This window comes from Microtus pennsylvanicus, chromosome 12, assembly GCF_037038515.1.
Source record: "Microtus pennsylvanicus isolate mMicPen1 chromosome 12, mMicPen1.hap1, whole genome shotgun sequence".
NCBI classification, from domain to species: domain Eukaryota; kingdom Metazoa; phylum Chordata; class Mammalia; order Rodentia; family Cricetidae; genus Microtus; species Microtus pennsylvanicus.
In genome coordinates, this window is record NC_134590.1 from 14,028,108 (window position 1) to 14,042,774 (window position 14,667).

A 14,667-nucleotide genomic window follows, 5' to 3' on the forward strand; every position below is an offset into this window, starting at 1 on the left:
CTTTTGTTTTAAAAAGTCACCTGTAGTGAACTTGTTAAAGAAATAGTTAAGCTAATTAAAAGGGAGTGTGCATGTGTGTAAGATTTAAAGACCAATGAAAACAAATCAAAGACCCAGATAGCAATCCACACACCTATGAACACCTGATTTTTGACAAAGAAGCTAAAAATATAAAATGAAAAACAGAAAGCATATTCAACAAATGGTTCTGGCATAACCAGATATCAACATGTAGAAGAATGAAAATAGATCCATATCTATTACCATGCACAAAACTCAAGTCCAAATGGATCAAAGACCTCAACATAAAATCAACCACAATGAACCTCATAGAAGAGAAAGTGGGAAGTACATAGGAGACCATTTACTAAATATAACCCCAGTAACACAGACACTGAGAGAAACAATTAATAAATGGAATCTCCTAAAACAGAAGCTTCTGTAAAGCAAAGGACACGGTCAACAAGACAAAATGGCAGCCTACAGAATAAGAAAAGATCTTCACTAACCCCACATTGGACAAGGGTCTAATCTCCAAAATATACAAAGAACTCAAGAAATTGGTCATCAAAAGAACAAATAATCCAATAAAAAATAGGGTACAGACCTAAACACATAACTCTCAACAGATGAATCTGAAATGACTGAAAGACACTTAAGGAAAGCTCATCAACATCCTTAGTTATTAGGGAACTGCAGATCAAAAACCACTCTAAGATTCCATCTTATACCTGTCAGAATGGCCAAGATCAAAAACATTAATGACAGTTTATGCTGGAAAGAATGTGGGGTAAGATAAACACTCCTCCATTACTTGTGTGAGTGCAAACTGGTACAGCCACTTTGGAAATCAATATGGTGATTTCTCAGAAAATTAGGAAACAATCTAACTCAAGAACCAGCAATACCACTTTTGGGTATATACCCAAAGGATGCTCAACCATATCACAAGGACATGTGCACAGCCATGTTCATAGCAGCATTATTTGTAATATTCAGGATCTGGAAACAACCTAGATGTCCCTCATCTGAAGAATGGTTAAAGAAAATATGGCACATTTACACAATGGAGTACTACACAGCTGAAAAAATAATGACATCTTGAAATTTGCTGACAAATGGATGGATCTAGAAAGCATTACATTGAGTGAGGTAACCCAGACCCAGAAAGACAAATATAATATGTACCCACTCATAAGTGACTTTTAGACATAAAGTAAAGAAAAACAGGCCTACAATTTACAACCCTAGAGAACCTAGACAACAAAGAGGACCTGAAGAGAGACACACATGAATCTAATCTACATGGGAAGTAGAAAAAGACAAGATCTCCTGAGAAAATTGGGGGCATGGGAATCATAGGAGATAGTAGAAAGGGAGGGAGGAGGAAGGAAGGGGAGTGGAGAAAAATATATAACTCAATATAAAGAATAAAAAAGTCTCATGAAAAAAACAAAGAAAAAAGCATTCTTTGTCATGATCAATTTAAGGTGATTTTTCTCAATTCTAATTTTAAGAGCATTATAATATTTTAATGCATTTCTAAGTTCTCAACCTGTGGTTTTAAAAAAATTAAATATTTACTATTTTATTTTGTGTGTGTGTGTGTGTGTATGCACGCACACTCACCCAAGTGTGTATTCATGCATCATATGTACATAGGAGCCCATAGCAGCCGGAAGAGGACATTGTATTATATGGAAGTAGAAATACAAATAACTATGAGCTTCCATCTGGGTGCTGGGAATTGAACCTGAGTCTTCTGGAAGAGTAAGAAGTGCTCTTAACCACTGAGTCACGGCTCCAGCTCTTTTGCTCATGTTTTTATCATAGAATAAAGCTATCCAGTGCTCTTGAATGAAGCAGTTCTTCCTCACTTATCCTGAGAGCTTCTTGCTGCATCCTTAGGTGTGCCTTTTCTTTCTCTTCATAATAGTTCTTCCCATGGAGACATTCTGAATTTGTTTCTGTTAGCGTTGGAAGCATTTTGTCAGCTAAATGTTGGCAGTTGAGATCTCCTTACTGGAGATATAGCTGGCTTTGTGGGAATAAACTTCATTGGCTCTTGTTGAACATCAGCTATGGAACAATCTGGCAATAAATTCTGAGGTTTACAAATAGATGAGGTTGCACAGAAATATTTTCAAGGTGCAGAATCTGATTGTTTCGATATTTAAATAACAGTATTTCTCTGTGTTTGGCTGCATCTGTACAGAATAACGGCAAATAGTAATGCAAAGATGCTAGGATAGCATGAGATAAATTTTATTAAAATGTGCTCAATATTTTATGTATCTTTTAAGGTTCTATAACAACTCAGGAATCTATGCAGAATCCATATAACACGAAGTCAGTAGCTCAGGGAGACATGAAAGAATAATTCCCAGCTTGGTCAAAAGTTTTTCTAACTATGACCACAGACCTAGAAAATCTGTTGAGCTGAACTTTATCTTGAGATTATATTGATAGAGATGTGAGAGGTAGCCTGGGCTACAAAATGAGTTCTAGGACAGGCTCCAAAGCTACACAGAGAAACCCTGTCTCGACAAAAAGCAGTAGAGACTCATAAAAGTATTTTCCTTGTACAGGTGTGAGAAAGGCTACTTTGGGGCACGGTGTGAGCGAGTGGATTTGTTTTACCTCCAGCAAGACCGAGGGCAGATCCTGGTGATCTGCTTGATTGCGGTCATGGTGGTGTTCATCATTTTGGTCATCGGGGTTTGCACCTGCTGTCAGTAAGTGTGATTGCACTGAATTTTAAACCCGAGAAATTACATCTAATGTTTCTTTTCCCTTTTCTTCTTTCTCTTCTTTTTTTCTACCTTCTCTTCCCCTTTGCTTTGATTTAAAGCTTTTGATTTAAAGCTTTTTGAAGCATGTGTCTATTGATAAAAAATTTATATTAGTCATGAAACACATTGTAGATACTTTCTATTAATTTACTGGTAATAATCATAAGTTGAAACAAAATTTATAGATATTTTTGGGCTAAAAATTCTAGTCATTTAGCCCTGAGCACAGGTGTATTTTGTGTTTGTTAGTAAGTTAAATAAAAGTTTCATTTTCCAAAACTGCCTAATTACATAATGGCACTTAAGAATAGGAACAAAGTAATACATTTGTGTGACCAGGTTAAAATAATTAATTTTAGATGCATGGTCCAGTCCTCTGTTTTCATTATCATGAGTTTTCATTTTGCATTTGAAATCAGAGCTGCCTTTCTTTTTCCTTGAAAGAAAGTGGGTTGGGACAACTATTAACCCATGGGCAGCTTCTCTGGAGACCCATCATTAAGTTTAATATTTTCTTGTCTTGAGTAATTTACCTCCCTAAAACATTGCTTCCATTTCTGTGCTGTGGACTTTGCCAAAGTAGTGGCACATGCCATTAATCCCAGCATTTGGGCGGCAGAGTCAGGCAGATCTCTGTGAGTTCAAGGCCAGCCTGATCCACAGAGTGAGTGCCAGGACAGGGACCAAAGCTGCACAGAGAAACCCTGTCTCGAAAAACAAGCAGAGAGGTTGGGGGGGTACTCACAATTCCTTTATAGTGTTCTTGGATTAAAATACAGGAACAAACAAACCAAAACAATGCAAATACTAATTCTGACCGTCTTCACTGTTGAGACTTTTTTTTGAGACTTTGGACAAAGGTCTTAGTGTTTCTGAGCTCAGATTGTAGTTTCTGTGAAGTACAAGGGTTGAACTAGAGGGTTTACAGAAATCCTCACTCCTAAACTGAAAACTTACAGTAATCCTCACTCTTAAACTGAAAACTTGTTTTGAGATTTGTGCTCTGTGGTAAAAAGGGATATTTTAAATGTCGCAGAGGAGGAGTTGGGCACAGCTGGCAAATGATCTTGATATTAATTTTGAATCACATGTTCGGGAAACTAAAGTTCAGCCCAGAATATTAAATCAGTTTCATTATTAATGTGCCTAGAAATTTAGTAATATTTCTGGGGGCTACTGCCACTCTCCCAGTTTCTTGTCTATTTTCAGCCCTCATTGCTTCTTTTTCACACCAAGTAGTGTTAATTGTTCTACCCTGTGAAATAACTTATGGAAATTTTTCTTCTGTTTACTAATCTCTCTCAATAATCAGGCAGGAAATTCTTGCTACTTCTCTAAGTGTGTATCACACCCACTGTGGTCTGTGGTAGCTAGCTCTTGAACTTGCTAAAAGAAATGTGTCAAAAGAGAAAGCCAATGGAGTTGGGATGAAAAGGAACTTACGCATCTTGAATAGTATAGAGAGAAGGTCATATGCTTTCTTACTGAATGTTTGCATGCTGATCTGAACTCACATATTCTGACTCATTTCTAACATGACATTTTTGAAGTCCTCTTCGGAAACATCGTAAAAAAAGGAAGGAAGAGAACACGGAAAAGTTGGGTAAAGATAAAACTCCCATAAGTGAAGATATTCAAGAGACCAATATTGCTTAATGGTGAGTATGTAGGGCATAGCAGATGGGAAGCCTGGTGACTGTGAACGCTGTATTGCGGCTTAATTATGGCTAATAATCATTGATTAGAATTGGGTTATGTATAAAAACATCCAAAGATAAATTTATCTTCTTTATGAGACCTAAAAGTTTTGTTATAACTGTTTCATGACATAATAAGACAGCAAAACAGAAATAAGCAACTCGTTTTTGTTAGATCCTGATAAAATGACTGATTCTAACTGTATGTTCAAAGGATAAGTCTACCCTTTCTGTTATGGTGAGTGTATGGCCACAGAACTAGGCATTTTAATGCTACATTGTTGCCATGCTTATTTTGTATATTTTTTCTTCCACACTTTTGAGTAAAAAAGAAGTATTTTAATTTAGATGTATCATATTAAGAGAGGAAATACAATAACAATAGCAATGTGAAGAAGATGGTTGACAGGTTTCTGACTGCCTGGTCCTGCAGCCATTCAGTCCCAAAGAAACACACAGAGGTCTACATTAATTATAAACTGGTTGGCCTAGTAGCTTAGACTTCTTATTAACTAATTCTTACATCTGAATTAACCCATAGTCTGTGTTAGCTATGTGGCTTGGCACCTTTTACTAGTGAGGCATTCTCATCTTGTGTCATCTGTGTCTGGGTGAAGACTACAGACTGAACCTTTGCTCTTCCCAAAATTCTCCTATTCTGGTGGCACCACCTATCCTTCCTGCCTGGCTACTGGCCAAATCAGCGTTTTATTAAACCAATACAACTGACAAATCTTTATAGGGTATAAGACCATTGTCCCACAGCAGAAGATGATGATGGTGATGATGATGATGATAATGGAGAATTTAGGATGCATGAAGCACAGTTCTCAACTCTTTAAGTGTTTGTGAGTCAGGATCCCAACAGTAGTCACAGATCCTCTCAGTTTATTGAGGAGAAAGGTTCTGATGAGCACACTGCCAGGTCACTCTCCCAAAAGTCCAGGAGGACCGCCATGACTCTGACAGCAACAAGAAGCCATTGAATGCCCTGGTGGCACCATGGCAAGCATTGGCTGGCACACACACCTCCAGGTGGGAGCATTTGCTGTGGCAGAAAGAGCCCCTGCTGAAAACTAAACAATGAAAAACAAACAAGAATGAAAAAACAAAGACGGACCCAAAACAAGACAACAAGAAAGCTCCCCAACGTGCCCCTGTTTCAGATCTTCAGCACTAGCCTGGCACTGGATAGCCACAAGCCAAAATGAATCAACAATGGAGTGTAGTGCCAGTCTAATCAACAACAGGAGCCCCTTGGAAAATCTGCAAGGGGCACACAGGGCACCGCTAGCAGAATCAAATGGGGGAGATTTGGACATGAGATCCAACTATTTAATAAATAAGTAGTGTGCTGACCCAAGAACGGTAGTTCCACAGTTGGTGGCACCTGAGACTCAGAAGGAAATATATTTTTTCTCTTCTGCTAACTGTTCACAGATTTGGCTAAATTCCTGGCCAGTTCCTCTAGAGTAGAGGAGAGACTGGGAGCAATCAGGTCTGGTGTTTCCTTGTTCACTCTCAGCATGAGAAAGCTGTCGCTTTCCATGACTCTCTGTGAAAATGATATCCCTTCTCATAAACGTCTCAATAGCCAATAGTGAACACTAACCCTTGCTGAGGAATGACAGTGTTTTTCCCATTTATTACATAGTCAGCACTAACAACTTCAAGCACAAATGCTGATGAGCTGTTGTTGCTGTAATTATTGTATAGCACTTTAAAGTTGCTGCTCTTATTTTCTTCATTCTCACAGGTTACAAAGTTCCCACAAGCTGGCGGTGAGCTCCAAAACACCTTACTCATTTGCAGATGGAAGGGACACGTCTCAGGAAAACAGCTAGCAACAATGAATGTTTCAATATTGTATTGACTTTGTTATTTTTATTTGTAACTTTGTGTCACTTGCTATTGTTTTTATTAATATTTTTATTGCAATCTGATGATTGAGAAAAAGGACCTGGCTAAGTAACAGTAATAAGAAGGGACATTTCAAAATAAACTTTGTTGCCAGGATTATTAGTCAAATAAAGGTAGGAAAGAGGTTAGATTTTAAGAACTGAGTCAAAAATAAGGCTTGCCAGCTTTATATACTTATCATACACTGAGTTTAAAATATAATATTTCTTTTATCCTCATTCCCATACATGCAAAAATTAAATAATTTCACTTAGATTTAGAGACTGAGAAATTGATGGAGTCAGAACTGGGATGGACCCTGATTCAAAACTGGTGCTCTTATTACTTTTGTTAATTTGGGCTTTGGTAACCTAATTCAATAAATAACCCAAGATTTCTCTCTGAATTGTACTTAGCCATGATTCTGAGATGGTAGGGCAATTTTCCCTTATTAACACAGGAAATAAAGTCATGGTTAGTGCTGACGTCATCATCATGATTTCTGCAAAGCTGACTTCTATTGTTGTTGATGTTGTTGCTATTTAGCTTTTCCATAAAGTCTCAGTGACATGAGTAAATTCTTGTATTTCCAAAGCAAACAGATTTGTCCCATAGTTATAGTAATAAATAGAGGTGGAAAAGTAGATGACTGGTGTTCTTTAAACCCTCAATAGGTATTTATGCTCAGCTCAGTATAAACAGCACTGTAAAAGATTAATATCAGCAATGGTGCGGCTGACCATATGTGACAATATGTGATCATCATATGAGAACATAGCCTCAATTCCAAGGCATGTAGGAGTGCTTTCAGGTGAACTTTGATGCCATGACATCCTGATCATGGCTTCTATTATTTAAACTATTTTGTCATGTGCTCCTTTGATTATGTAATCTCTTTAGTAGAAAATATATTAGGCATAAGAAATAAAATTTATATTTAGTCAGCATTCCATAGAACATGGATTTTTTTTCACATTGATTAAGTGGGTCACTTACAAAAGGTGGGAAGATATCTTTAGACTGTGGTGCTACCTGCCAGTCAGGATCCTTGTAAATTCTACTTCACAGTAGAGATTCCATAGATTTAAACAAAAGCCTGGGTTCCCTATGTTCTTTTAGCACAGTGTTTGGAAGCAGACTGGGGTTTCACTAATGAAGAAATAGCTCACCTGCCAAGAAAAGCTAAGTGAAAGAGCTGACATGTCTCAAGATGAATTTTCTTGCTTGTGACTTACTGGCCATCCTTGGAACAAGACGACCCCTGCCTGGATCCGGATTCATGCTTTATTTTCTATTGCCTCCGTGGGCTCACGTATGTCTTTTCTCACCAGTCATATTTGATACCAACCAGGCCTGAAATAAACAATGACTAGAACTTCTAAAAATGTCACCAATCCTGGTAATCGTCTCTGTTTCCTGGTCTCCGGTTGGCTGACCAATGCAATCTCTTAAAAGAAGCCAGTGCTAGGAAACTTATTTTTATCTGAAGCTTTTAATGGTGTTTCTTATCATTCCAATATCTAGAAAGAATTTCCAGAATTTTCATGTCTTTTTAGAGTGTATTTTGTAATTGTTTTTTGCATATGCTATGTTGTCATTTATATAGACTGTTGAGGTTATAATGGAATAAAATAAATTTATTTTTAAACAAAGCAGCCCTAGTTGTTCTTGAAAATTTTCTACTAGTATCATGAATTATTAATAGAAATAAATGCAAGCATATTTGCTTTGCAAAGTTTACCTTTATAGAAACCATTCATTGAAACATTAGAACTATTTTACTTGGCTTATGAGTTTTCTTTTTTTTATCAATTGAAGCATTTGGAAGTATGGGGGTACCTAGGTGACTATCTGCCAAGGTCTCTGACTTTTTTTGAACTCTACCTCCAGCTGTATTTGGATGGTCAGTTGGAGTAACTCTTGGGGAGTTGGGAACTTGACATTCAAGAAGTATAAATATGTCCTCTTAAACATTGTTGATATCTGTACTTTGTCTCGTGTGGTCTAGAAAAGTAAGTGAAGCTCCTGGGGAGAAGACAGATGGTGATTAGGGAGGCAGATGCTTCTAGTAAGTGCTCAGTGAGCAACGTTATAGTGCTGGCTGCATCCACTGTCAAAGCTAAGGTTCATCCTTGTCTATAAGTTCCTTGAGACACATTAGTATCTCCATAGTAAATTCCTCATTTGACTTAAATAACTCTGAGTTTCTTTAACCTAGAACCTAAGGGCCTGAGTGATTCAGGTGCATCCTGAGATTGTAGACAAGAGTTTTCTGATAAAAAGGGTGTCTTTTGCTAAAATGTTTTTTTTTTTCAAATAGTATGTGTTAATGTGTAAGAAGAGGGCCACTTTTAGAAATGCTATTCCATTTTTACTACCTGGGAAGCATGCAGGGGGAACATTGTATTCACGGAACATTGACTGAGCTCCACTGAACCGCAGGTACTGTGGCCACCCCTGGTGGAAACCGTAAGGAGGAATAAGGCAGGCATAGTATCTAAGGAAATGAGCTATGCACTGATAATCTCAGGATAGGGTGATGCTATTAATATTAGGCTCAGCTTCACTGGACAATGGAATACCTGAGCAACTTGGTAAAGTGTTGTTTTGGACTTGGCTCTCAGCATGCTCCCAGAGGAAAGGATCATGTGATTCTCAACGGACTTGGTGGGAAACCCCATCCTCAGTGCAGGTGAATGCACCCACTCAGTCGGGTGCCCAGAGAGAATGAGGGAGCAGTTCTCTGCTTTGAGACCTATGACAGACATCTTTCTGCTGCCTTGGACATTAGAACTCAAGGCTGTTCAGTCTTGGGACTCTGAGTCTTAAACCAGCATCCTCCTGGGCTCTCGGGCTCTTAGCCTTACATGAAAACTTGCAGTATTTTTTTTCTGTATCAAGAGAGATAGGTTTGAACTAAGCTACATTGCTGTGATAGCAGGGTCTCCAGATTGTTAAAAAATTTGTTGAATAGCTTATCAGCCACCATAGTCACACGAACCAATTCCCTTACTTCTCCCATCCATGCAGCCATAGGCATGTTCTATTGGTTCTTGCTCGAGAGAGCCCAGACACAGGTGCTCAGGGAGTCATAAAGAGTATGTGTTCTAAGGGGGTGACTTGGAGAGCTTAGAGAGCCCTGGAGTGGTTCTAGAGGAAATTAAACCTAGTTGATAACATGTTGTTCAAAAATAAAGGTCTCTGTCTCAAATCCTGGGCACACACAGATGTTTCTTGAGCCCTTCTCAAGTTCTACAGAATTACCCAGAAAGCATCAGGAGTTATGGCACCAGTGAGTCTTGCTAGTAGACAACAAGAAAAGAGAAGAAACCAAAAGTTTCATGCCTCATCCCACATTGCCCTGGGCATTTTCAGATCAAGTATGTGGCACATACATTGGAAGATGAGATGAGACGTTCCTCTGTTTGAGGAGAGACTTTATTTCCTTTCTGCAGTGAACTATTTGAACCCTTTCTATTTTCCCCTAATTTCAGGGCCCCGGTGTGAGCAGTTGCATTAGTGAAATGCAGTGAAATGTTTTGGGCGAAGGGCTGGGGAAGGCAGATGGCAGGACACTTCTTCAACATGCACAAAGAAGTTTCCAGTCATATAACGTGTAATTATTTTCTATTTTGTTTGCATTCACAGGGTTGGTCTATGCAGGCAAGACAAGCCTGGAACTCCTCCATCTCTCTACCTCTGTTTCCTGAGTGCTGGGTTTGGAAATATCCACCGGCATGCCCAGAAATAATATTATTATTTACATACTATTTATTATTTGTATACTTTAGTGGTCCTCGTATATATTCATTTATACATTTATTATCAGTACTTGAAAACAAAGCCAAGGGCCTTGCACATGCTAGCCAGCGAGATCTATTTATATAATTCTGAGATATATTTAAATAAGAATACACGAAGACTCACGACTGGACAATGTGCAGAGTGAGAGACTTTGGAACACTCAGTCCTAAATGAGATGTCTTCATAAAACTCTGATGGAGGAAAGTCATTGGTTAATTATAATAAATAAACTGCTTGGCCCTCATAGGTTAAAACATAGGTGGGTGGAGTAAACAGAACAGAATGCTGGGAGGAAGAGGAAGTGAGCTCAGAGGCCATGCTCCCCTCTCTCGGGCAGAAGCAATGAAGCAAGCCACCAGGTCAGACATGCTGAATCTTCCCGGTAAGACTAGTGCTACACAGATTATTGGAGATGGGTTGATTGGGATATGAGAATTAGCCAGTTAGGGCTAGAGTTAATGGGCCAAGCAGTGTTTAAAAGAATACAGTTTGTGTGTTGTTATTTCGGGGCATAAGCTAGCCAGGCGGCTAGGAGCCGGGCTGTGGGAAGAGGCCCGCAGCTCCTACAACAAAACTCCTGTCCTCATAACTCAGACATCTGTTTGGGAGAGAAGGCAGAAAGGTTGTAAGAGCCAGAGGTGATGGATGACTCCAAGGAAACAGTGACTTCCAGGCACAGCAAAACTGAGCAATTCTCAGAGGCTGTGGCAGCCATACTTAGGGTCTCTAGGAGTTTAAGTCAGATGGAGGTTCTAGCACTGAGAGGAGGAGGTGGATGCAGGGTCCCACCACTAACCAAGAAGCTATTTGCAATTGATACCTACTTGCAAAGAGAAAAATCACTTTTCCCTAATGGAGTGTCACTGGCTCCATCAACCACACTTCAGCCCAGGACCATGCCCAGGAATAGTTGGCCAACACAAAATGAACACCATGTTTTTATGGGTTTTATGTTCACTTTTTTTGGCATCTTTTGTCTTATTGGTTTTGTTGGTTTGTTTGCTTTTGTTTTTCTTTGAGAAGGAGTGGGGAGGGAGGGAAAAGGGAGGAAGGAAAGGAGAAAGGGAAAGAAAGAGAGAGACAGAGAGACAAAGAAGCATGAAGTTGACTAGGTAGGGAGGTGGGGAAGAATTGGGAAGAGTTAGGGAAAGGGAACAAAGTAATCAAAATATATGGAAATTTTCTAAAATAAAATACAAAATAAATATAAAATAATCAGTTTGAGCAAAATTTTATGAAGGGAATTAAAGAATATTTAGCATCCATGATTTTGATACCAGGATATTTCCTTAAAGAAATACTTATTTTAGAGCAATCCCTCACATAGCTTTTATGATGGCTTGATCCTTTCTTCATCCATCTGTATTTTCAAGGTGCCAAGTATTGCCACTGCTATATTTATATTAATTACATAAAACAATTAAAATATTAAAAAATAACAAAAAATCCTCAAAACAAAGAAACAAACCTTTGACCTCATGACCCTTTTCTAGTGATTCTGGTCTTTCACACTGTAGAACTTAAGTGAGACTTATCCAAAACACTGTGTTACCAGGAACTTATCAGACTTCAAGCCTGATGTTTTAAGTTATTTCCAGGTGTTTTAATAAGAAAGGAAGGAAGGAAGGAAGGAAGGAAGGAAGGAAGGAAGGAAGGAAGGAAAGAAGGAAAGAAGGAAGGGCAGGACCATCCTAAAGGCAAGGCAAATATTCACAGAAGAACCCCATATAGATGGATTGGGGGAGTTCTCAGACTCTCAATAACTAATATATTTTATAATGGCTGCTAAGAGCACCCATGCATAGCTATAGTTCCTTGGTCTAAGACTAGCTCTTAATACTTCTGTTTGTTATGCCCGAGGAGCACTGGTGCCCCACTTGGGGACCGGCTGTTCTGCGGAGTCCTTTATGCGTCAATGCAATTCCTTTTCCCTCCTAGGTAGCAGTTCCCACGTGATCCTCTTTGGCAGCCAAGCATTACCGCCAGAGCATAAGGAGCAATTAGTCCCCTCTTGCCTCTTTGCTAATGTTACTGGACCCAGGAATGTGTGTCTTATCATAACATCAAGTTGGCACATCTGCAAGCAGGTCATTTTTCCCAAGCCCCCATCAGCTACTGACATTTATGGAGTCTGGAATTCTTTATTAGGAAACTATAAAGTTATATAACTCTGAAAACTGTATCATTAATTATGTCAAGTGATAAGATTGTTGCTGGATGTTTCAAAATGTGAGTCTTGAGGTACAGTTGGCCAACGGTTATAGTCAGTATTTATCTTCTGAAAGCAAAGTTGACCAACTGTGTTTTCAAAAGGTTTGGCCCTCCATGCTATGTTATCTTCACTGAAGCTTAAATTGCAAAATAAATACATGTGTGAATACAGAAGTCTGCCAAAAGGCTGCTTCCCTACGTCTTTCATTCCCAGTTTCTTTGATGAGGCAAGGTGACCCACAAGCACAGAGCTCGTCGTGACAAGTACAATTATTTTATATTAAATGGATGAAAAATAATAAAATATCTTGAAATTGTGTGGCCCAAGCTAGAAAGTAAAGCACCTTGTTCTGGGTTTTAGCAAAAGGTAAGGGCAAATTTTAAACTTGATCTCTAGATTCACTTTTGAAATATTGCAGTGTACAAACTGATTAAAATAAACTTATTTATACTCTATATTTTTAACATACTAAGGAACATTTTGTCTACTCAATGGACTGGAAGAAAAATTTCTAAAATGTCACTTCCAGAGAATTTTTATCTGCTTGGTTGGCTTTTAGTCGTTTCACTCTTGAAACAAGGGGAATTTATACTTGAATTATTGTGGGAACATTTCTCTGCCTTCTAACTCTAACTAGACTTCGAAATATTTGAGCTCCTGACCAAACCAACGCTCCTGATCACTGCACAGTTGCTGTGGGAAGGGAAAGCTCGCCTCTGAACTATTGCAATGTGAAGGTGGGGAGCATATTCTTTGTTTGGATGTTAGGGCTTCAATTTGCTACCTACCCACAAGGCCCTGGGCTGACTGTTTTACCAAGCTAAGGTTTTCCTTACAAAGTTGAAACAGATAGTGAATAGGGTGAGATAAGAGGATTCAGTGAGATTACATCAGTTAAATACTTATTGTGATACCAAGAATATTCCTGGATTCCAGGAAGAAGTGCGGTTATCATTATTGAGATCAATAGTCGGAGTGATGGTGTTAGTGATGGAAAGCCAGGGTCTGTCCTCTCAAGTTGAGTGACCACACAGATCAAGTGGCAAGCTCACTAAGTCTTTGGAGGTTTCTGAGTCCTCTGGAAAAGAGTGTCTTTCTATTCCTGTGGGGAGGACCCGTGCTTAGGTGAGACATTCCACCACAGGGAGCTGTCCTAGGATGGTTCGTTTAGCTGCTTGCTTGCCATTCTGTCTTTCTCTACTTCTTTCTTTTGAGCATGGGGAAAATATTAAGAAACAGCTCTAACACGAATGAAAATAAACACAAGGACTAGCGATGTTTAAGCTAATACTGGGATATTTGTAAGTTAGATACTTTTGGTGAACACCAAAGATGGGCTTAAAAATAATTTGGTCCAGGGACTAGACAAACCTCCCACCGTTATCCACAGTGGGACTTCACAGAATCGCTGCACACTTCCTAGAAGGCAAAACTGAAGCTTGTGAGCTTAGGGACAGAGCCAAAGACCGCACTGCTCGTCCGCCATTGTCACTGCATCTTAACTTTTAGCATCTTCAATTCTGAAATGAAAGTGCATTTAAAATATCTACCTCTCCAATCTAGCTAAAATAACGAATATGTTGTTCTGAGCTCTGGATCTGCTAAATAAATAAACTAATAAGATTGTATGGTTGAACAGTTTAAAAAGTGAAAACCTAGACAGGGGTACAAACCCGAGAGCTCTACAGCAACCTTTCACCCGGATGTGGATGTAAGTAGCCTGCTTAGCACACCAAAATGGAGAGAAAGGACATCGGGTATAACACACACGGACAGGGAAGGGCAGTGAGAGTCATACCCAAAGGATTCTCTACCTGGAGAGCAGAGCATCTTGGTAGACCAAGGAAAACAAATATCCCAACCAAACAACACGGGGTATGAAAAAGTGAAAGATTGGAAAACTTTAGGGGCCATTCTTGGTGCTTTTATAATCAGAAAAGTTTTATGCAAATTGTTGCGATTAGGATGAAAACGCCTTTACTGATGGCCAGAATTAACTGGATACAGCTAAAATATATTGAATTTAAATAGCATTAAATAGTTAATACTTAGTCTTCTTCATAAACCTGGACTTTTATTGATATTTTATTTTATTTATTTATTTAGGCTTGTACTACTAGTACGTGCAATACTGTAAAAAAAAAAAACCTAGCATGAGTGTGTGAGTGAGATATCAGTGCTGTCTTATAAAACATTCTAAGACTTCAGAGGCAGCATAACAGACACAAGTCGCAAACACGTCATTGTATAATCTCCCTTCAGG

At 38.8% G+C, this 14,667-nt stretch overlaps 1 protein-coding gene across 1 annotated transcript in view; it reads left to right on the forward strand.

Annotated features, from left to right (window-relative positions):
* Btc (betacellulin) overlaps positions 1-8,033 on the forward strand; it is a 46,883-nt gene extending 38,850 nt beyond the window's left edge. The window contains exons 4-6 of the mRNA XM_075942876.1: positions 2,589-2,735; positions 4,343-4,450; positions 6,246-8,033. Of these exons, the coding sequence (XP_075798991.1) occupies positions 2,589-2,735; positions 4,343-4,448 (253 nt within the window). The 3' untranslated portion in view covers positions 4,449-4,450; positions 6,246-8,033. The remainder of the gene's footprint in view (positions 1-2,588; positions 2,736-4,342; positions 4,451-6,245) is intronic.
* Positions 8,034-14,667: the final 6,634 nt, after the last annotated feature.